The following is a 22023-nucleotide window of genomic DNA, read 5'->3' as shown; positions in this document are numbered from 1 at the left end:
CTCTCGCTCTCTCTCTCTCTCCCTCCCTCCTTGTCTTTGTCTATGTCTCTCGACCCCCTCCCCCCTTCGTAACTCTACCCCTCGAGCCTCGCTGTGGTCTCAGGAGGAGTGGGAGAGAGAGAGAGGGTGACGTGATGAAAAGAGGTACACGTCATAATTAATCTCCAACAGATCAATATGTCTCTAAATGTTCACACACTGACGAACCTTTAACACAACATTTCACTCCATCCATTTCTGGACTGGAGGATTAAATATGAAGTGTAAAAATAATGATGAGTGTAAACGTGACATCACTGTGAGGTTATTAATGACATGTGCTAAATTTTACATACACAAATGTGCATTTGCACAACATTTCTCCCTGAACTTTAAAGGTTCACTGTGTGAATTTAAATAATATATTAAAACATTTTATATGCATCACCGTCTGACTGCAGCTTCCGGCTCTACCTGTCTCTGCTGAGTGGCAGCTTCTTAATAGGTGTGTTAAAATCAATAAATAGTGATTTTGACCAGCAAGTAGATGTAGACTAAACTAATCTGTCTCACTACATCAGTATGAACCCAAAACAAAGACATTCCTCTGTGTTCTGGATCAATAAATGGATCAGAAGAACGCCGAAATAACAACATCGTAACTCCGCCTTGTTAAGAGCCTGAACTGATGCTTCGTCAGGTCTGGCGGCTCAAAGACGAGTGAACAACTCTTAAAATGCTCATTTCCTGAATGGAGTTTGGTGACGATCAGAGCTATGCGGTGCTGAGACATATTTCCATGACTTACAAGGCAGCCCGACTTCCTCTGCTAAAGCTGCAAAAATCAAACAAATTGTCATGTCGCAGCCACATTCCTCGCTCACCTTCAGCTCCTTTTTTGTCCTGTCTCAGTACAAATAAATGTGTTACAAACCACCAAGCCACAATTATTGATTAGTGATTAGTAATTAGTGAACGTACCATAACACAAGTAATGAAAGCGTTAAGCTGTACAAAGATCTTTTCAAAGAGGACTAATGTTGTTTTGTACCTTTTATTTCTTCTGTCTTTCTTTGTTTATCTTTTCAACCAAACTACATTCACTTTGCAGTGATTAATCATTTTGTCTTATTATCTGTAGCATCTGATGTGTTTGTGTATTTGTTTGCTTCTCAATAATGAACAACAACCATTAAAACCCCAAATCCCTGCGAGCTTCGTGAGTCTGTCGGATGTGCAGCTTCGCTTCTTCTTGACAGATTCAGCTTTAATTTTTTCCTAAATTGTTTTCAGATATGTCCATTATTTTGGGGCGTTTGTCTGGCAGATCACGCGCCTCCATTCATTCACAGCAGAGCAGAGAGAGACGGAGTACACAGAGAGAAATCATCTGGGATCAATACAACTCCCCCGGCTTCCTCGCAGCCAGACTGAGATGGATGAATCACTTCAAAGTGTTCAAACAACGACACAGAGAGAAAGAAATCCAGCAAACTATACCGGCTTAAAAAAAATGAATCTTAAATATAATCAGAGCTTAGCTGAGCCCGTCTCTGACCTGCAGTCTGTTCCTCTCACAGCCACAGCTTCACATATTAGCATTAAATTCATGGAAATAGCTCAAACTACTTATCTTGAAACCTGGAAGATATCTCAGAATCCTCAGGGACTCATAATTTAAAGACATAATGTGTAAGAATTTAAGTGTTGAAGAGCGATGGGACTGTTCTTGTAGCCTGATTATTGGACCCTGGATGATTATCTGGCCGATATTAAGCATTTTCGAAATATTTGTATTAAGGTTTGGTGATGTCGTGATGGAAGATGACATCATTGTTTATGTATTTGAGGCAGTGTGTCCTCTCAGTGTTGTTGTCAGGCAGCACCACTCACCAATCTGATAACCCAAACACAAGTTGGCCACGCCCCCAAAGCATAGCGTCCGTTTTACCGTACATGCGACCGTAATTTACTAAATAATTATCATGCCATGTTGAAGAAGATTTTAAACTAAGTATTGACACTTTAAAGTCATTAGGAAACTGTTCACTGAGGGAATAATTCCACAGAGAGGTAGGTTCATTTTCTCATAGGTTTCCATACAATCAGAACTATTTTTGCAACCAGTGGACTTCACATGTAGCTTTTCTCAAACTTGTTTGGAAAGTAACTAAGTATAATTACTGAAGTACACCAGGTGATTTTCCTTTTTAATTACTTTGAACTGAGGCCCCACAACACTAAAGGAAACTATTACACTTATTCCTCCTCTTCATTTTAATTTGTTTACCTGCAAACGCAGATTAGTAACACAAAATATATAATAAATAGATGTTAGCGAGTTAAAACTTCCATCTTTTGTATAATGATATATTTTGTGTGCGATGTAACAGATCTGAGTTCTTCTTCCATCAAAGTTGACAACAAAAATTAAACTATTCATAACGGAAAAAACAAGAAATGTACAAATACAGAGACACAAACATGAGGTTCAACTCGTTAGTCACAAAGTTAAAACTGATGAACCTGCAGTAAGAACACATTTCAGAGTCTGTCAATCAACAATCGGTTGTGTTACAGTTATAATCCTGCAGACACATTAACCTAGAAAACACACACACACACACACACACACACACACACAGGTATTTGAAGTCTCCTTCCTGTCCCGACTCGCCTCTGAGGAATTCACCCCCCACCTCCACTTGGCTGCGGATTAAAGGGGAATTCTGCCAAATTTCAGCCTTTAATTCTCGGAGCCATCGTGGAGAACAAAGCAGCGGAGGTGACGCCTCGCCCACATCTTGGAAGAAGTTTACAGAGCGGTGGCTGTGCTGTGTGACTGACTGACTGAATGGTAACAGCACCGTTTATTCTCAGGCTCAGGCTGCTGCGACCTCTGACCTTTGACATTTCTGCTGCTGGTTCTGATCCAGGATGAAACAGTATCTTACAGAACAGGACCTGAAGTTAGAGAGATACTTTTACGTTGAATGAGGTTAAAAAATACCAAGAAAAACTGTACAGAATGCATCAAACTGTGTGTATCTGCTAAAGTTAGCATGTCTGGTTAACTACACAACTAATACCCAACCTGTTAGCTTTAGCGTCAGACTGTTAGCAGATTGTTGTTCACAGAAATGTTAAAAAGTCAACCAGAGACAGAGGCAACGTTAGCTTAATTAGCTAGCTGACTGTTAGAGCTTATATAATCTGCTAGCTTGGCTACATTTGTCATTCCAGATGGTTCATTTGACGGTTGCCGACTAGAAAAAGAGGCTTTACTTTCCTTTTGTCTGAGTGAGAAGACGTGTGGTCAGGATGTTTTGCCAGAGAACCGTTAGCTTTAGCCTCAGTCTGTTAGCACGGTATCATGTGGTGACCAAGTGCCGACTTCACAGCCCGTTCACAAGATTAGATGTCTAACATGAGTACGATTGGAAGCATCAAAAACATGACCAGAGGCTGTTTTCCACCCACATGGAGGTAATGATAGCTTAATTAGCTAATTAACTGTTGAAGCTGATGAGATCTGTTAGCTACAGTTATCATTTCAGATGGCTAGAAAAAGAAGCTGCTTCTCTTACTTCTTTCTACATGAAAATACCAATTGTTTAAAATGTTTTGCCACAATTGTAAACAGCATGTGAGGACAGAAAGCTAGACAGGCTTAGCATCAGCAACTTAGCTTAGAGCTTAGAACAGGAGCAATTATGTAAAGCAAATTAAATATACAAAGAACCTGTTTTTACAGCTGATAAAGGATATTTTGTCAGTGTACAGACGCTGCTGTTCATCCTCTCAGATATAAAGTTTAGCGTCTCTTTAAAGTGGTTCTGAGACTGTTAGCTAATGACACGCGACGGTCTAATGGTTTGACAGATGGTACAAAAACACAAACAAAAGTGAATGAGTAATGAAAGAGCGACAAAGTGGATCCACACCACTGGATCTTAAACAGCAGATTAATTGTCTGACAACAGCAGCGATTGTCTGACAGCTTTCAACATGACGAGCAGCCATCTTTCCTCCCCGTGGAGCTGTGGGGGAGAGAGGAGGAGGAGGAGGCGCAGTGAAGTGGAAGAATGAGTCTCTGCAGGCTACGAGACAAAAAGCAGAGACTGACCTCAATATGGAGAGAAGGAGGCCGAGACAGACAAACAGTTACAGTCAGAGAGAGATTATCCACCGTTAAGACCCAGATCATTGTTATTAATTATTAAACTCAAATTACATGAAGTTATTGTCATTTAACTTTTTAAACTCTGGTTAAAAGGTTAAACAGCTGTGAATTAATCAATTAAAACGGTCAGATTTTGTTTTAAATTCTAGGTAAGCCCCAAAAATAACAATATTTTGGACTCAATTTTGGAGAAACATGTAAAAAATGAAACAAAACACATCTGAACAAACATTAGCAACACAAAAACTGTGCATCAGTCAATTATTATTATTGGCAATCAGATGTGAAAATGATAACAGGTCAACATGTAAACTTATGAGTACATTTAATATCAGAGACTTTAATATTTTAACTTACAGGTGATTTTTACTTCTACCAAAGTAATATTTTAGCCCGACATCTTTACTTGTATGACTTTTGAGCACTTTATAACAACACTGCTATAAACCTTATACCAGCCAATATTCATGAAGTGTCCTTGAACACATCAGTGAGCAGTGAAGTATCCTGAGCAGTGTGTTTCATCGCTGGCTGAGCAGGAGAGGCTCTGGTCACCTCGACTCAGGATGTCAGAGTTCAGAACAGCCGACCTCAGCGAGCAGAACCATGAAAGGTCAAAACTTTAGTAAAAGCTTCCAGCTTGTCTGGAAATGAACATGTCAGGACGTGTTTGTCCTCCTGGACTCTTCATGAACTCTCATCAATACTCTCAGAGCGGCTGCAGCTGCTCTTCCTGCTGCATGGTCACCAGGTAAATCCTTTGTCTAAAACAATGGATAAATCAAACATACATGGATGTAAAGGTGTGCAGTCACCTGGATGTTTCACCCAGAAGTGAAAGTGTAACGTGATGCCGGCTGATGTTGAAGCTGCTGCAGAGATTGTCAAAGTCTCTCTAGAGGCTTTAAATGAGGAGGCAGCTTCTGTCAGACACTCGACACTTCAGATCGACCTTGAAGCTCTGATTGTTTGGCAGATCTCATCTTTGTGGTGATGGAGGAGAAGAAGTGTGAGATATTTCACACGTCACGTCATTCACAGGTCATTCACGGAGCTTCTTTCACACACAACACAAGTCGCAGTGTGTGTCTTTGTGATTGTTTTGTGTCTCTTTGTGGTCATTTTATCTCTTTGTGGTTGTTTTGTGTCTCTTTGTGGTTGTTTTGTGTCTCTTTGTGGTTGTTTTGTGTCTCTTTGTGGTCATTCACACTACCTGTCACCTGACTTCCTCCTTTGCTCCCGTCATAATTACTACATCCACTGGAGCAAACGATAAAGGAACACATGTGGTAATAAGCTGCTCGCAGTGTCGACTCAAACGTCTGGATTTCTGGTGAGGACGAGCTGCTGTTATCATCAGCACCATCTTCATCTTCATCACAATCATCATCAACACCATCTCCATCTTCATCTTCATCACAATCATCATCAACACCATCTTCATCTTCATCTTCATCACAATCATCATCAACACCATCTCCATCTTCATCTTCATCACAATCATCATCAACACCATCTCCATCTTCATCTTCATCACAATCATCATCAACACCATCTCTGCCTCCATGATCGTCAGAGTCATCACGATCTCTCTCCTCATGATTGCATTATGTTCATCATCCTGCCCATCAGCTTACAGCGGAGGGGATTGGATCTATATTCATCACACCTTCATCATGTGTTTTATCTTCATCCTCATCTTCATCACCATCACAATCATAATCAAGATCGTTTCCTGCAAGACATCTGAAGACGTGCTGCAGCTGGAGCCTCATTTCATAGATTACTGTCAAACGCTGTCAATGCGTTAACGCACACACACACACACACACACACACACACACACACACACACACACACACACATACACAAACACACACACACAACCACACACACAAACACACACACAACCACACACACTCACACACGCCATGCACAAACACACACACTCACACACAAATCACAGCATGCATATGTCAGTGGCTGCATTATGTGTCAACAGAGAGAGAGCGCCTGGGGGTTTGTAAACATCCCACTCAACTGATCTGTGACTCATTTCACACACACACACACACACACACACACACACACACACACACACACACACACACACACACACACACTGAATGCATTCAACCGGCATGAATAAACAACAACAGCATCCTGAATATCCTGAATCTCTCTCCTGCATGTATGAATTAGGTGTGTGTGTGTGTGTGTGTGTGTGCGTGTGTGTGTGTGTGTGTGGGTGATCTCCATTATTAAAAGCGGAGGATAATGTGCTCGTTATAGCTCTGGATACACTGGCAGCGCTGAGCGGCTCCTTACAGTTAAATTCTCTCACTTTAACTCCTCCAGGAAACAGGAAGTGTCTCTGAGGCCGTCTGAATCGACACACCTGCTGCAGGTGAATCCGACTGTGACCACGTCAGCAGGAGGATGTAAAATCAGTCTGTCTTTATGTTTCAGGAGCACTCGATCTGATCCAAAGTGCCTCAGAGCTGCAGAGACGCTCACAGGCTCGCTCTCTGTGAGGAGGTCGCTCTCAGTTCAGACGTTTAAGTTGTTTCCTAAAGTCATTAACGGCCTGAAATGATCCAATAATCAATAATCAATTATCAATAGAAAGAGGAGGAGAGTTCTGTTGCACCAATACATGCAGGGACAACACATGTACGACTTCACACACCACAGTCAGTCTTTTGTGGTCAATTGTTGTTCTTTTCTGGACATTTTGCATTCCTTTCTGTTGTATTTGTGTCTCTTTGTGACACGCTGTGGCTGATTTGTGTCTATTTGTGTTTTTTTTGTGTGTTTGTGGAGAGTTTGCGTCCCTTTTCTTTTCAGTTTGTATCTCTTCATGGTAAATGTGTTGCTTTGTGACTGGATTTAGTCTCTTTGTGATCATTTTGTGTTTACCTCAGAGACGTTGTGTCCTCTGATCCGGCCCATCAGAACTCAGTCAGTACTGAAGAACTTGTCGGTTCTGGTTCTCACATCTTCCAAACTCACAGTCTTTGTAACTCGCTGTGTGTGAAATGTAAGACGTCCTGAGCACAGCGGAGGAGGAGCAGCAGGATTAATGTCACCTTAAGTTTATTTATGATGCTGTTCATACGACAGGCGTGTTAATGTGAGCTGCAGCAGAAAACTACAGATCAGCTTCACCTGAACCTGAGAATAAAACAGACGTGCTCTCTGAAGGCCTGACAATGTTGTTTAAAGACAGACTTGACCACATTTGAACCTTAAATCGTACCCAGGTCTCTGTAACGCTCCGACCTCACGTTTATCACTTCTGTCTGAACAAACGATCAGAGCTTCACGTTCGACTTCAAGAGTCTCTGAAGCAGCTGCCGCGTCATTTACAGCCTCTAAAGAATGAGGAATAAAGAGCAGGTGCTTTAAAGTACCTGCAGGCCGACATGAAGAGATAACGTGACAGCAGCCTGTCATTTGAGAAGCTGGAAAGAGAGAATTTATAGTTCTGCATGAAGAGAGACTAAAACGATGAGTCACTGATGAGAATATCTGCAGATTAATTGTATTGACGACAGCTCTGAGGGGATTTAGAGTTTAATTAAAGTGCTGTAGATGAGATGTGTGATTCAAATGTGACGCTGGCGTTTGTTGACTTTGTCTGCAGATAGAAAGTAGCCGTCTTTAAATTCATTCTTCATGACGGTTTTGGCTGCGTAGTTTTCAGCGGTCTGCTATGTTTATTATGAACATTATTTTACCTATTTGTGAGTCTATTTGTGTAATATAATTTGTGCAGTGAGTGACAGTTATTTAACAAGATCAGATTTTTATTTATGTTTCTAGTTTTAGTTGATCCTGTTTCAAACTGTTTGTCTGAGAGTCAGATCAACCAATCAAAGTCCTCGTATATGTAAACAAACCCAGCCAAAAACAAACAAACCAATGTTAATGAATACATGTGAAAAAACTGAATTATATTAATGAACTAAAATTTGGAAATTATGAAATAAAAGAATAAAACTAAACATTCAAAAATAATTTTATAAATTACTTACTGCCTATGTTTATTGTAAGTTTTATTTTTGGTGCATATTTACCTATTTATTTTTTATTCTGGCGGCTTCAGGCCTCCATACTTCTGGCTTTGTTTTAATTTCTGTGCAGCTCCTTTCATTTTCAAATGTATCATGTATGTGTAATGTATATGTTTTATGTTTTCATTTTAATTTATTTTTCTTCTTTTCTATATAATATCATATAATAAAACATAATATAATATAATGTAATATAATAAAATATATTATTATATAATAACAACAACAATAAAATTAATATGATTTAATATAATATGTGTAACGAGTGAACATTATTGTTGTGGTCTTAAGTTAAATATAAATATATAGATATATAAATACATACAGTGTGTGAGGCGTGTGAAATCCGCCTGCTCTCACTCTGACCTTCGACCCCGCAGCGTCCATCCTGCTAACCCCGCCCCTCTGCAGAGAGAACGGGAGCTCCATTCAAACAAACCAAACTCCGCGCCCCGGGATGCGACAGTCGCTGTAGAAAGAGAGACAGGCAGCAGACCGCAGACACACCGAGTACCTGAACCCGAGCAGCCGGACCGACAGACAGACGGCCGGAGACACTCGCACACAGACGGACAGAGAGACAGTCGGAGCCGGAACACACACACACTCAGCGCAGTCTGCTAGCAGGAGGCTAACAGCTAACAGCACCGACATGGCGAGCGCCTCGTACCACATCTCCAACCTGCTGGAGAAAATGACCTCCAGCGACAAGGATTTCAGGTAAAAGTGAAGCCCGGCGGAGCGAAGAGACTGCACGGCTCGTCTCATCAGCTCGGACTGTTTGTCCTCCATGTAGCGAAGAGTGGCCGGGCAGCCAGCGCTGGCTCTGTCAGGCCTCAGGCTGTCATGCTAACTGCTAGCCTGCCACCTGTCTGATCATCGTCATATCGCTAGCTTGCTAGTTAGCTAACAGCGGTGATGCTCGTTAGCGTTTGATTTGACAACGGTTTAAACTCGTTGACAGCGTTAAAAGCTGGTTAGCACGCTAACCTGCTGCACACCATGCTAAACTGACAGCCAAGGATCGGCTAAATGCCGCCAGTTAGCGGCTAGCTTGCCTGCTAGCTGGCTAGCTCATCGGCAGCACTAACTTCTGTCATGCCGCAAGCTAGCGTGATGTCATCCATCGTTTGTGCATGGATTCTCACGGTGCAATCAGCGCCGATGGTTTAAATGTGAGCTTAGCATGTAAGCTAATTGATGCTAGCAGTCGAGATGTAAATAAACAGTTGACGCGGAGTGGTGATGTAAGTGTGGCGGCTAACTAGCATGTTGTTGGGGGTGTGGTAGCATCGGTAACTCAGGTAATAACAACATGTAAACACACTGCAACTCCACACAGCGCTGACAGGTCGATGCTCACAGCCAGGATCTGAAGTGTTGTATTCATCTGCAGATCGATATCTGTCATGTGTAATCAATCAGTCTGAGGCCAGCAGGTGTAGATGTTGCTGTGGTCCACTGTAGAGACAATATGAGCTTATATAACTAACTGAAGGTGAAGTCTGTCAGCCTCCTGTGTTACTGTCGTCTTCCTCTGTAGTCTGAAGTGAAGATCAGCTGGAATCAATTAATCCATCCTCATCATCTCAGGTGATCAGATACTGACCCAACTATATAAGAACTGCAAACTCAGATATACATTTATAATGTTAACGAGGTAAAAATACAAACTTTTCTCCATCACTGAATAAACAAACGGCTCTTAACTCAGATCCCAGAAGCTAGAAAGGTGGCAGGGTCCGCCACATATTTCCATGACTCCTGTTGTTTTATCCAGCGGCAGTAATTGAGAATCTTTTGGGTTTCAGCTGTTGGACGTTCGCTGTAAGTGTTACTAACACGTCACCTCGGGCTTCAGGAGCCTTTTCTGACACGTTTTATAGACAAAATGAAAAACTGAGATTATAATCAGCAGATGAATGAGCTGTTCAACCTGTTTCTGTCAGCGTTGATGCTCCGTTACATGTTGACAGCAGTTCATCTCTCTCACGTGTCCGTGTGAGGAACACGATGATGTTTATTACCACTCAGATCTGTTTCCACGTGACATGTGAACACAAAGTGCTGGCGGTGCGTTCAGGAGCGTGTTGTTTCTTGACGACAGACGCTGTATGATCGAGTCTGATCCTGTATGGTTTACTATCCGTTTGTCTTTTATTGGACGTCAGAGCGAAGAGGACGAGGAGACAAAAACACTCTGGATATTATCGCCTCAGAAAAGAAAAAGAGCAACGGTGACGTCTCCAGCAGCTTTCTGCTTTCTGAAAAGTTGAGATTTTCATCTGGAAGCTTTCTCAGAGAAATATGTGCTCTGTGGACAAAAACCCTCAGGTCATAGTGTTGTCTGTCTCCAGACTGACGTTACACACTGGTGCACCTAATAATGTGTTTTAAAGTCTGAACACATTAATTCAGTCATAGTTAGAGAGATTAAAGGTGCAGGAAAATGTTTTTTTCACATTTAAATGAAACAGTCACTTTCTAACTATGATACAATACTAGAAAAATACCGATATTTGATACCACGGAGGAAAAACATCAGCGATGTTGATTTAGTTAATTTACAACCTGCTGTTTGAGCAAATAAACCCAGACGGTACTGAAGGATCGACCCTGCAGGAGCATGAGAGCTGGAACCTGTTCATGTGCTCAGTATCAATATTTATTGATAACACTGTAGCAGCAAGAAACAAAAACCAATCAGCTAAACTTGATACGTTTCAGGCGAGTTTGTGACCAATCAGAATGTTTATTCACAGTTTTTACCAAATGTGCGACCAAAACTTCCTGCAGCCCTCGAACTCATCAGTGTTGGTTGAGTCGTCATTTAACAGAAAATGAAGCTGTGACTGTTTTAACCGTTGATTCATTGATTTAAAAGTAAAACTCAGTCATCCTCCTCCTGATGATGTAAAGTCCTCCTCTCCTGTCATGCCAGTGAAAAATATAAATCAATCTACAGACTGATCGTATTGATCAGATGACAGATCAGATGAGTTGAGTATCAGTGTGTGATTCTGGTGCTGGTGAGCTGAGAACACGTTGGACTCGGAGTGTAACAGTTGGAACTCGCTGGCGTCAGTATGAATGATGTGTCAGTGAGCAGCAGAGTGAGTCCGACCCGCCAGCAGAACCTCATCCTGGTTCTTTCTCCTGCAAGTCATGAATCCAAACAAGATGTAAGATAAAGAAAAGCTCCATTAATGTGTGAGGTTTTTATTTTGCGTATATGAAGATTAGAAAGAGCTGAAACAATTGGTCCAATCATTTATTCCACTTCATTAAGTCTCGACTGTTCTGTGTGACTGTTTGCTGCTTTTGTGATTATTTAATGGAACATTTTGGAGTTTTAGACTTTTAGTTTTAGGAGTTTGCACGTTCTCATCGCAGAGGAAACCAAGAATCTTAAATAAGTAACAACTTCTTCAGGTCGTCCTGCGTAAATAAAGGATAAATAAGTGTTGGTAACTTCAGCCATGTTGACACGATGAGTCTGTACGTCAACTCATTCATGTGATGATATTAGTGATTATCTTGATTCCCGACCATCCCGGTGCTGAAAGTTCTCCTCGATCCGCCTGATAGAATCATTTATCTTCCTCTCCCGACTCGGGCGGCTGCAGCGCCGGACGCAGGAAATGTGAACAGGATGAGTTCAGTCCCTGAAAAGCTTCTTTCTCACAGATCAGATTGATCCTCCTCCGTCAGCTGCTCCAATCGCTCTCATCACTTCCTGCAGTGACAACAAATCTGTGAAGTGTCAGAATCGTGCGGCTGTAAAAAAAAAAAAAAACCTGCTGCCGACCCGACGAGAGAATCAAGACGAGTGTCTGAGACTGAATCATCAGGACCGACAGTTGAGACGTTTCACTGAACTCGACATTGCTTTTTCTAATTTTACTGTGTGCTCAGTGTGAAGTGCAGCGACATCACTGATCTGTAGGAGACATTTTGTGTCTGTTTGTGGGCCAGCGTCACGTTGGGCTCTGTGAAATCCTGCCGAGCTTTTCCATCACTTCCATCAATCAAACATTGTTTGTACACATCTCTGTAGATGTGAACACCGTTTCTTCACCTTTCAGCATTTTACAAGTGATCTTCTGCCAGAAATTCCTTCTCAGACACGTAATGTTTCTCCCCGTCGTGTCACTTCATGGTGTCTGTGTAAGTTATTGATCCGGCAGCGAGCCGTGTTGAGGTCTAACAGTTTAACCTTTACAGCTTTGAGTTAAAGAAAACTGGCTTCAGGTCTCAGATGGGTTTTGTTGTGTTTCTGCTCGATGTAGCATCATCTGCTGGATGACTGTTGGACTGCAGCACAGAGGCGGCTGCAGGTGTTTGACTGTTTATATTCAGGTGAATTAAATCTGTTTCATCGTCGGGTCGTTGGTTCGTTTCTCTTTTCTCTGCAGGTTTATGGCCACGAACGACTTGATGACGGAGCTACAAAAAGATTCAATCAAACTGGACGACGACAGCGAGAGGAAGGTCAGTTCACACCTCCTCATCACTCCAACTGTTTGTTTTGGCTGCAAGCTCATAGACTGATGTATTGATTGTTGTATTGATGTACTGATTGTTGTATTGATTGATGTATTGATTGGCAGGTGGTGAGGATGATTCTCAAACTGTTAGAAGACAAGAACGGAGAAGTTCAGAACTTGGCCGTCAAATGGTAAAAACACACACGGTGTCGTATGAGTGTGAGCCTCTCTGGTGTGTGTGTGTGTGCGTTTTAACTGTGGGTGCGTTTGTTTCGCTCAGCCTGGGGCCCCTGGTCAGTAAGGTGAAGGAGTACCAGGTGGAGACGATCGTGGACACTCTGTGCACCAACATGCTGTCAGACAAAGAGCAGCTCAGAGACATTTCCTCCATCGGACTCAAAACTGTCATCGGAGAGTTGCCGCCCGCCTCCAGCGGTACGAACGCACAAACAGTAGTGACGATGTTACAGTTACTTTGCTGAAGCTCCACCTGTCTAACATCCGTCTGTCTAACATCCACCCGTCTGTCTCTCAGGCTCGGCTCTAGCTGCCAGTGTTTGTAAGAAGATAACGGGTCGTCTGACGAGCGCCATCGCCAAACAGGAAGACGTGTCGGTGCAGCTGGAGGCGCTCGACATCATGGCCGACATGCTCTGCAGGTAAACTTCCTGTTGTGTGTGTCACACCTGCAGATACGATCAGTACAGCTCCTAGTGTTTCAGTAACGCTGTCTGTCTCTCTACAGACAGGGAGGTCTGCTGGTGAACTTCCACCCCTCCATCCTCAGCTGTCTGCTGCCTCAGCTCACGTCCCCCCGGCTGGCCGTCAGAAAGGTGAGACTCACCTTCGGGTCGCTCCGCGGGGTCGCTCTGTGCTGACTCTTGTTGTGGCTCTTGTTGTGACTCTGTGACTGTTTCAGAGGACCATCATGGCCCTGGGCCACCTCGTGATGTCCTGCGGGAACCTGGTCTTCATCGATCTGATCGAGCACCTCCTCACCGAGCTGGGCAGGAACGACAACATGTCGACCACCAGAACCTACATCCAGTGCACGGCCGCCATCAGCAGACAGGCGGGACACCGGATCGGTGAGACTGCTGCGTTCCAACCAGCAGCGTCCATGTTCGGTTGTTGGATTATAACTTTTGCAGCCGCTAAGCTTCTGTGTCTGTCCGTCTGCAGGAGAGTATCTGGAGAAGATCATTCCTCTGGTAGTGAAGTTCTGTAACGTGGACGATGACGAGCTCAGAGAGTACTGCATCCAGGCCTTCGAGTCCTTCGTCAGGAGGTGTCCTAAAGAAGTTTACCCCCACGTCCCCACCGTCATCTCCATCTGCCTGCGCTACCTGACCTACGACCCCAACTACAACTTTGACGATGAAGACGAGGACGACAACGCCATGGACGCCGAGCAGAACGACGAAGACTACCAAGGTACCCAGTTATGAGTCAGGACAGGTTACATCTGATTGGAGCTGCAGTGATCAACTGATTATTTCAGCAGCTGTTTTGATCACTGATTAATTTGGTTTGAGTGAGAAAAGGTCCAAATTCTGTTTGTTCCTGTCAGAGACGGAAATACAGAAATGTGAGTTTTTTTTTTTTTTTAAATATTTTTTTGGCTTTATTGATAGTGCAGATGAAGAGGAAACAGGGTAAGAGACAGGGAGTGACACGCAGCAAAGGGACCCGGGCCGGGAGTCGAACCCGGGTCCGCTGCAGAGCCTCGGCTCATGGGTCGCGCGCGCTACCAACTGAGCTATGTGGCGCCCCAGAAATGTGACAGTTTTTATCTTCAGCTGAATGATCCTGCAGTGTGGATACTAACTGCCTGCCTGCCTGTCTGTCTGCCTGTCTGCCTGTCTGCCTGTCTGTCTGTCTGTCTGTCCAGGCAGTGATGATGAGTACAGTGACGATGACGACATGAGCTGGAAGGTTCGACGGGCGGCTGCAAAGTGTTTGGACGCCGTCGTTTCAACGCGTCACGAGATGCTGCCCGAGTTTTATCGCTCCGTCTCTCCTGCGCTCGTCTGTCGCTTCAAGGTACCGTCGCACACCTCGATCACACCTTGATTGAAGTAATTTTTTTTTACCTTTTTTGATTATTGAAATAACATCTTTTCTGTGTGTGTGCAGGAGAGGGAGGAGAACGTGAAGGCGGATGTTTTCCACGCCTACCTGTCGCTGCTCAAACAGACCAGACCAGCTCAGAGCTGGTTGGCTGATCCAGACGCCATGGAGCAGGGAGAGACGCCGCTGACCATGCTGCAGAGCCAGGTGAGACAACAAGGAACAGTTCAGCCAAAAAGTCCGTCCATGATGATATAAAGTCAGGTGAAGTGCTGTAGTCCACAGAACAGTTCTGGAGCTTCACAGTACAACAACTGAAGCAGCTGAGACTTGATTTAAAACATCAGATGTCTCCATCAGCTCGTCTGCTGTGATCGCAGCAGAGAACACATCACTAACTGATCTCAGACCAGATGATACTTACACCCCTCAAGCCAAAATCTTCACTGTAGCTGCTGAGCTCAAAGTGTTGGCATGCACCCCGTCTGAAGTGGGTGCGCGAGCTCGACCGCATGTCGAGGGTGGAAATGACACCTTTACAAAACCGTTTGAGCCTTATGGAGACATTTTATGTTCTAAAACGAGTCCCCAGCTACTTCAGTGAGTGGATGAGTTGAAAAGTTGATTGATTTACAGTTGAGATATTAAATTTGTGCATTTTCTTTTAGTAAACTTACCAAAGATGTGCTAATCGTGGCTCCTCGTGTGTGAAAAGTTTTAGATTTTCTTTCCCGAACATGAAAGTTAACACAATATTTTGGGGTTTTGTGCACTTGAACCTGTGTTGTGACTGAAGACACGCTCTGTGATTTGTTAATGCAGATTTTAGCAACGATTCCCAATGAAAGCCGACATTTTACCTTCTGAAAAGTTTTTTATGTTATGTTTCTTTCTGCTCCAGAGGCTGAGAAATAAAGGTTTTTAGTTAATGTTGATGATTCTGTTCAGATTTTCAGAAACACTTTTTCTTAACGGGTTGATCTGGAAACTTTCCTACAGATTAATTAATAATTCAGATGACAGTTTGAGCTCGTCTTCAGGTAGAGGAGTGAGACTTCACCACTGTGATGATTTTCTGATGTTTCTCCTCTCCGGCTGCACTTCTGTGTTGGTGCAGCAGGTGTCACTGTCGTACCTGCGATGGCTTCAGCTCTGTTGTCATGGTGACAGGAAACCCTCAGCATCCTGCACGTCGACCACAGAAAACAGGAAGCAGTCGTGTGGTGGCGTCCTCTCGCTCGCTCTCGTTCTCACGGTGTCGGTGTCTCTCGCCCTCTGCAGGTGCCCATGATAGTGAAAGCTCTTCACAAGCAGCTGAAGGAGAAAAGTGTCAAAACTCGTCAGTGTTGTTTCAACATGTTGACCGAGCTGGTGAACGTCCTGCCAGGAGCCCTGACTCAGCACATCCCAGTTCTAATACCAGGTACCAGATGCTGGTCCACCGCTGGTTCTGATTCTGTTACTGCAGCGAGGCTTTAATGACCGGATCAGTAATCACAGTGTGTTTGTCCTCCAGGTATCATCTTCTCTCTGAACGATAAGTCGAGCAGCTCCAACCTCAAAATCGACGCGTTGGCGTGTCTCCACGTCATCATGGTCACACATCCCGCTCACGCCTTCCACGCCCACGTCCCCGCCCTGGTCCCGCCCGTGGTGGCGTGCGTGGGAGACCCCTTCTACAAGATCACCTCTGAGGCTCTGCTCGTCACTCAGCAGCTCGTCAAGGTGGGAGTCGAACCTGCCGCCTCCGTCGCCCTCTGATGTCACAGTTCACAGCTGATCCTCCTGTTTGTCTCCTCCAGGTGATCCGACCTCTAGACAACCAATCGGAGAGCTCCGACAGCTTCGACCCCTCCCCCTACATTAACGACCTGTTCACCTGCACGATCAAACGTCTGAAAGCCGCCGACATCGACCAGGAAGTCAAAGAGCGAGCCATCTCCTGCATGGGACAGATCATCTGTAACCTAGGTAACCACCGCCTCCCAGTCGCAGCGGTGTGATGTCATCTGTGATGCCGCTTCCTGTTTGCGTCTCCTGATCTCTCCGTCCTGTCTGGTTGTGTAGGTGACCGACTGCCTAATGAACTTCCTGGAACGCTGCTGATCTTCTTAGAACGCCTCAAGAACGAGATCACCCGGCTGACGACGGTGAAAGGTAACAAGAGCGTTTCACTCAGGCTGAAACGTGTCGAGCTCACGTGGACGCAATCATGTTGCCTCAGATTCAGTCTGAACAGAAATCTAACATGTGTTGCTGCAGGTTCATGGTCCTCTGTTTACTTTAAAACGGCGTCGTGTTCGATGAGGTTTAATGGAGGATAAACAGTGAGGCTGGTTTTAGATTTGAGTCGTGTGTTTCCTCCTCCTGCTCTCCTGAGTCTTAATGCACTGCTGGGAGTTCAGACTGGTGCACTCTGTAAAACAAAAGGCTTTTTATTTTTAAACGTGTTGGCAGGACGACAATACGTGTCAGAACACGGACTCATAGAATTAAAGATGTTAAAAATAGTCACTTCCCAGACTCTGACTCTCGCTCGTCTGTCGCAGCTCTGACGCTGATCGCCGGCTCTCCGTTGAAAATCGATCTGAGGCCGGTTCTCCCCGACGCCGTTCCCATCCTCGCCTCCTTCCTCCGCAAGAATCAGCGAGCACTGAAGCTCTGCACGCTGGCTGCTCTAGACATCCTGCTCAGAAACTACAGGTAACACACACATACACCTGTCAGCCCCGCCCACAGCAGTCAGCTCCGCCCTCCTTCCTGTCAGTAACTCTGTTTAAATGTGTGTGTTTCAGCTCTGCGGTGACTCCCGTCATGGTGGACGCCGTCCTCGCCGAGCTGCCTCCTCTCATCTCTGAGAGCGACATGCACGTGTCTCAGATGGCGCTGAGCTTCCTGTCCACGCTGGCCGTGACTCACCCGTCCTCGCTGGGTCAGCTGAGCGGAGGGAACATCCTGCAGCAGCTCATCACGCTGGTTCGATCCCCGCTGCTGCAGGGCGGAGCGCTCGCCGCCATGCTGGACTTCTACCAGGTACAACGAGAGCACTTCGTTATTTTATCCCCAACAGTATCGTCACTGCAACAAGCTGGAACAGACGATGATAACAGTCTGTAACTGTGTGTGTGTGTGTGTGTGTGTGTGTGTGTGTGTGTTCAGGCTTTAGTGGCCACAGAGACTCCTGGTCTGGGTTACATGGACCTGCTGAGGATGCTGACCGGTCCGGTTTACTCCCAGAGTGCCGCTCTGCCTCACAAACAGGCGTACTGCTCCATTGCTAAATGTGTCGCCGCTCTGACCAGAGCCTGTCCCACCGAGGGGCCTGCTGTGGTCGGACAGTTCATCCAGGTAATCTACCTGTCTGTCTTACCTGCACGGTAATGTGTGTACTGGTGTTGTGTCTTCAACGGGATTAAATAAAGTTTCTTCTCTCGGACTGACAGGACGTGAAGAACAGCCGCTCCACAGATTCCATCAGACTGCTCGCTCTGCTCTCATTGGGCGAGGTGGGACACCATGTGGACCTGAGCAGCCAACCAGAGCTGAAGACAGTCATCCTGGACGCCTTCTCCTCCTCCAGTGAAGAGGTAACACTCATCCGTCCAGCCAAAGTCTAACATTTAAGGTGGTGTTGTAGACGTTAACCTCCCCGTGTCTGCCCGTGTGTCCCTCAGGTGAAGTCGGCCGCCTCCTATGCGCTGGGCAGCATCGCGGTGGGAAATCTTCCAGAGTATTTGCCGTTCGTCTTGCAGGAGATCTCGTCCTCTAAGAGACAGTACCTGCTGCTGCACTCCCTCAAAGAGATCATCAGTAAGAACAGCTCGAAACTGGTAATCAAATCAATTTGTGTGAGCGTGTCTTTGGTTCTAATCTGTGCGTCTGTGTGGAGGTTCTGCGTCTGTGTCCGGTCTGAAGCCGTACGTGGAGTTAGTCTGGTCTCTGCTGCTCAAACACTGCGAGTGTCAAGAGGAAGGAACCAGGAACGTGGTGGCCGAGTGTCTGGGCAAACTGACGCTGATCGACCCCGAAACCCTGCTGCCACGCCTCAAAGGATACCTGGAGTCAGGTAATCAATACTCTGATCAGTCCCCAGTAAACCCTGCTGCCACACCTTACAGGATACCTGGAGTCAGGTAATCAATACTCTGATCAGTCCCCAGTAAACCCTGCTGCCACACCTTACAGGATACCTGGAGTCAGGTAATCAATACTCTGATCAGTCCCCAGTAAACCCTGCTGCCACACCCTACAGGATACCTGTCCTGGTAATCAATCAGATCTGTAAATCGGCTGGTATCAATCATCAGTTGATTGACTTATAAACTCTGTCTCCCTTTTCTACCTGGAAACAGAATCAGAAAACAAGAACTTCAACCAATAGGAAGACTGAACAGTTTCATAAGCACCGCCCTCCTCCTTCTTCATGGCCAATCAAACTGCTTCTTTCTCCTCAGGCTGCATCTCATTGGTTTACACAACAGAAACTTTGAATTAGCCATAAATTGAACTGCTGGACCTGAAGCTGTTGATAGATCTGATGATTTATTGATTATTGATCTGTCTCTGTGTGTGTGTGTGTGTGTAGGTTCGTCGTATGCCAGGAGCTCCGTGGTAACAGCGGTTAAGTTCACCATCTCTGACCAACCACAGCCCATCGACCCACTGCTGAAGAACTGCATAGGTGAGAATCTGTTTTATTGATCACTGATCAGAAACACAGCTGCGTTATTAACGAGGCAGCTCCATCTCTGATTCTCTGATGTTGTTTGTCCTCAGGTGACTTCCTGAAGACGCTGGAGGACCCGGACCTGAACGTGCGTCGCGTTGCCTTGGTAACGTTTAACTCTGCTGCCCACAATAAGCCGAGTCTGATCCGAGAGCTGCTGGACTCGGTGCTGCCACAACTGTACAACGAGACCAAAGTGAGGAAGGAGCTGATCAGAGAGGTGAGGCAACACACTGACACACAGACCGATCAATGAACTGATTGATCAGGGTGGACAGGTGTTTGACTCTCATCTCTCTCTGTGTAGGTGGAGATGGGGCCGTTCAAACACACGGTGGATGACGGGTTGGACCTGAGGAAGGCTGCGTTTGAGTGCATGTACACTCTGCTGGACAGCTGCCTGGACCGGATCGACATCTTCACCTTCCTCAACCACGTGGAGGACGGACTGAAGGATCACTACGACATCAAGGTCCGCGCACACGCCACGACGCAAATACTGCAACACCAGGGTCCCTTTGAAACAGTATTGATTTTAGACTGGAGACTGCAGAAACGCAGAAACACTGCTGCTCCTGCAACATTTTATTTCATTCTCGCTCGACTGAAGTAATCAGTTATGAGGATGTTTGTTCTGCTGCTGTTCCAGCTGACGACTGTTGTTGTTGTTCTTGTCCTCAGATGCTGACGTTCCTCATGCTGGCCCGGCTGTCGTCTCTGTGTCCAAGTGCCGTTCTACAGAGACTGGACCGACTGGTGGAGCCGCTGAGAGCCACCTGCACCACCAAGGTCACACACACACACACACACACACACACAGCGTTTCTCTCTAGCGACGTCATTTTGAGCAGCAGAATAAAAGCTCCTCTGTCCGCAGGTGAAGGCGAACTCGGTGAAGCAGGAGTTCGAGAAGCAGGACGAGCTGAAGCGGTCGGCGATGCGAGCCGTCGTGGCGCTGCTGACGATCCCCGAGGCCGAGAAGTCGCCGCTGATGTCAGAGTTTCAGTCCCAGATCTCGTCCAATCAGGAGCTGGCGGCCATCTTCGACTCCATCCAGAGGGACTCCAGCTCCGCCAACATGGAGTCCATGGACACCAGCTAGAGAGACGGACTAACAAGTTCCCACGATGCAACATGGCACCACCCAGCTGCTGGAGCGCTAACCCTGCAGCATGTTTCCATGACAACAGGACGCAGACACCTACACACACATACACACTCTCTCACACTCACACACACACACTCACACACACACACTTGTAGTGACACACCCTCTCCTAGCGATCGATCGTTCCATGATGCATTGCACTGAAATCAGCTGATGGAAAAGAGTGGAAGAAGACTGACGTTCGGCTCACACACACGGACAAAAAGGACAAAAACAACGAACAAAAAAACACAAAAAAATCAAGAAAAATAAATTCCATAAGAGGCTTGGAAGCTCCTCCCACTTCCTGTTTGTTTTTCTGGTGAGGTCATGTGATTGGCTGATCTCCCTGATCATCATCATTCTTCTCTTTTTTGTTTCGTTTTTCTTTTTCGTTTCGTTATTCCAGAAAGTTCCACAGGTACTGTAACCTGATTGGCCGCTGCTGAGTGACTGACAGTTGGCGTGTTAAAACTGACCAATGGGGGAAAAAAACAGCCTTTCCTGCCTGAGGCTGTGGTGACCAATGGGAGAAGGGCTCGCTCTGTTTTTGCGAATGATGTAGGCAACCAATAGGATGCCCTCGGGTGACGATGGGTGGGCGGGGTTTTACTGTTTGTGGACCAATCAGCTTCTTTGTTTCCCCTGATTCAATAGACCCGCCCTCGCTCCCTTCACTCTTCTGAAGGAAGGGAACAGGAGAGATTATTGGACCAGGTCTGACCTGACCAGACCTGATCGGACCAGCCCTGTGTGGCTGTTGCCACGGTGACGCAGTGTGTAACACAAAGTAACCAAATTCTGATCAGTGTGAGTGGTTCGGTCCGGTCAGGACCTGTTTCATAGACCGCGCTCTAGTCTGGTTTGATCTGGTGAAACCGGGTCCAGTCTGGTTTAATCTGGTTCGGTCCGGTCTGGTCGGGACTATCCACTGTTGTTTATCGCCCAAGAAAAATAAAGAGGTCCATTTCTGCCTGCCTTCATACTCTGATTCCTGTCTGGTTTCTTTTTGTGTCGCTGCGCTTCAAACAAACCGTCACACGTCACCGCTGTCGTCTGAGGTCCAACTCGCTCGAAACACTCACATCGGCATGAAACTCACATTTTTACATCCAGAGCGACTCACTTTCTGAGGATGTTATTTTCTTGGATGTGCGCCCCGAATAAACATACATAAAGCTGCTTAGAAATCAGAGAAAAAGACGCTAATTGTTAATGCAGATTTCCCCTGAGACAGAAACTACTACCGGCTATTTCGGCTCAACTTAACTGGAGCTAATTTCCCAAAATGTAAACAAATATTAGCTGAAGTTGTAGCCTGTAGAATAACTCTAACATACGTAAAAATTCCCGGT

At 45.5% G+C, this 22023-nt stretch overlaps 1 protein-coding gene across 1 annotated transcript; it reads left to right on the top strand.

Moving 5' to 3' along the window:
• Nucleotides 1-8611: 8611 nt before the first annotated feature.
• On the top strand, nucleotides 8612-21659 carry cand1 (cullin-associated and neddylation-dissociated 1). Its single transcript, XM_037121685.1, has 25 exons — nucleotides 8612-8958; nucleotides 12654-12729; nucleotides 12849-12916; nucleotides 13006-13160; nucleotides 13261-13384; nucleotides 13471-13558; nucleotides 13645-13813; nucleotides 13908-14159; nucleotides 14617-14768; nucleotides 14862-15002; nucleotides 16077-16218; nucleotides 16312-16520; nucleotides 16598-16766; nucleotides 16863-16952; nucleotides 17345-17498; nucleotides 17591-17828; nucleotides 17955-18143; nucleotides 18239-18382; nucleotides 18470-18605; nucleotides 18685-18861; nucleotides 19381-19476; nucleotides 19572-19741; nucleotides 19829-19993; nucleotides 20203-20310; nucleotides 20399-21659. Exons 1-25 carry the CDS (start codon nucleotides 8891-8893, stop codon nucleotides 20621-20623), a joined length of 3705 nt encoding a protein of 1234 aa, XP_036977580.1. The 5' UTR covers nucleotides 8612-8890; the 3' UTR covers nucleotides 20624-21659.
• The last annotated feature ends 364 nt before the right edge of the window (nucleotides 21660-22023 follow it).

Source organism: Acanthopagrus latus, chromosome 14, assembly GCF_904848185.1.
Source record: "Acanthopagrus latus isolate v.2019 chromosome 14, fAcaLat1.1, whole genome shotgun sequence".
NCBI classification, from domain to species: domain Eukaryota; kingdom Metazoa; phylum Chordata; class Actinopteri; order Spariformes; family Sparidae; genus Acanthopagrus; species Acanthopagrus latus.
Note: the sequence above shows the minus strand (reverse complement) of the source record. Positions and strands in the feature narration are given on the sequence as shown.

Bases quoted from the DNA above. Each gene is read 5' to 3' on its own strand.
- cand1 (XM_037121685.1), top strand. From the start codon at position 8,891: ATGGCGAGCGCCTCGTACCACATCTCCAACCTGCTGGAGAAAATGACC. The intron at 13,161-13,260 runs GTACGAACGCAC...TCTGTCTCTCAG, and splicing joins GTTGCCGCCCGCCTCCAGCG to GCTCGGCTCTAGCTGCCAGT. The intron at 16,219-16,311 runs GTACCAGATGCT...TTTGTCCTCCAG, and splicing joins CATCCCAGTTCTAATACCAG to GTATCATCTTCTCTCTGAAC.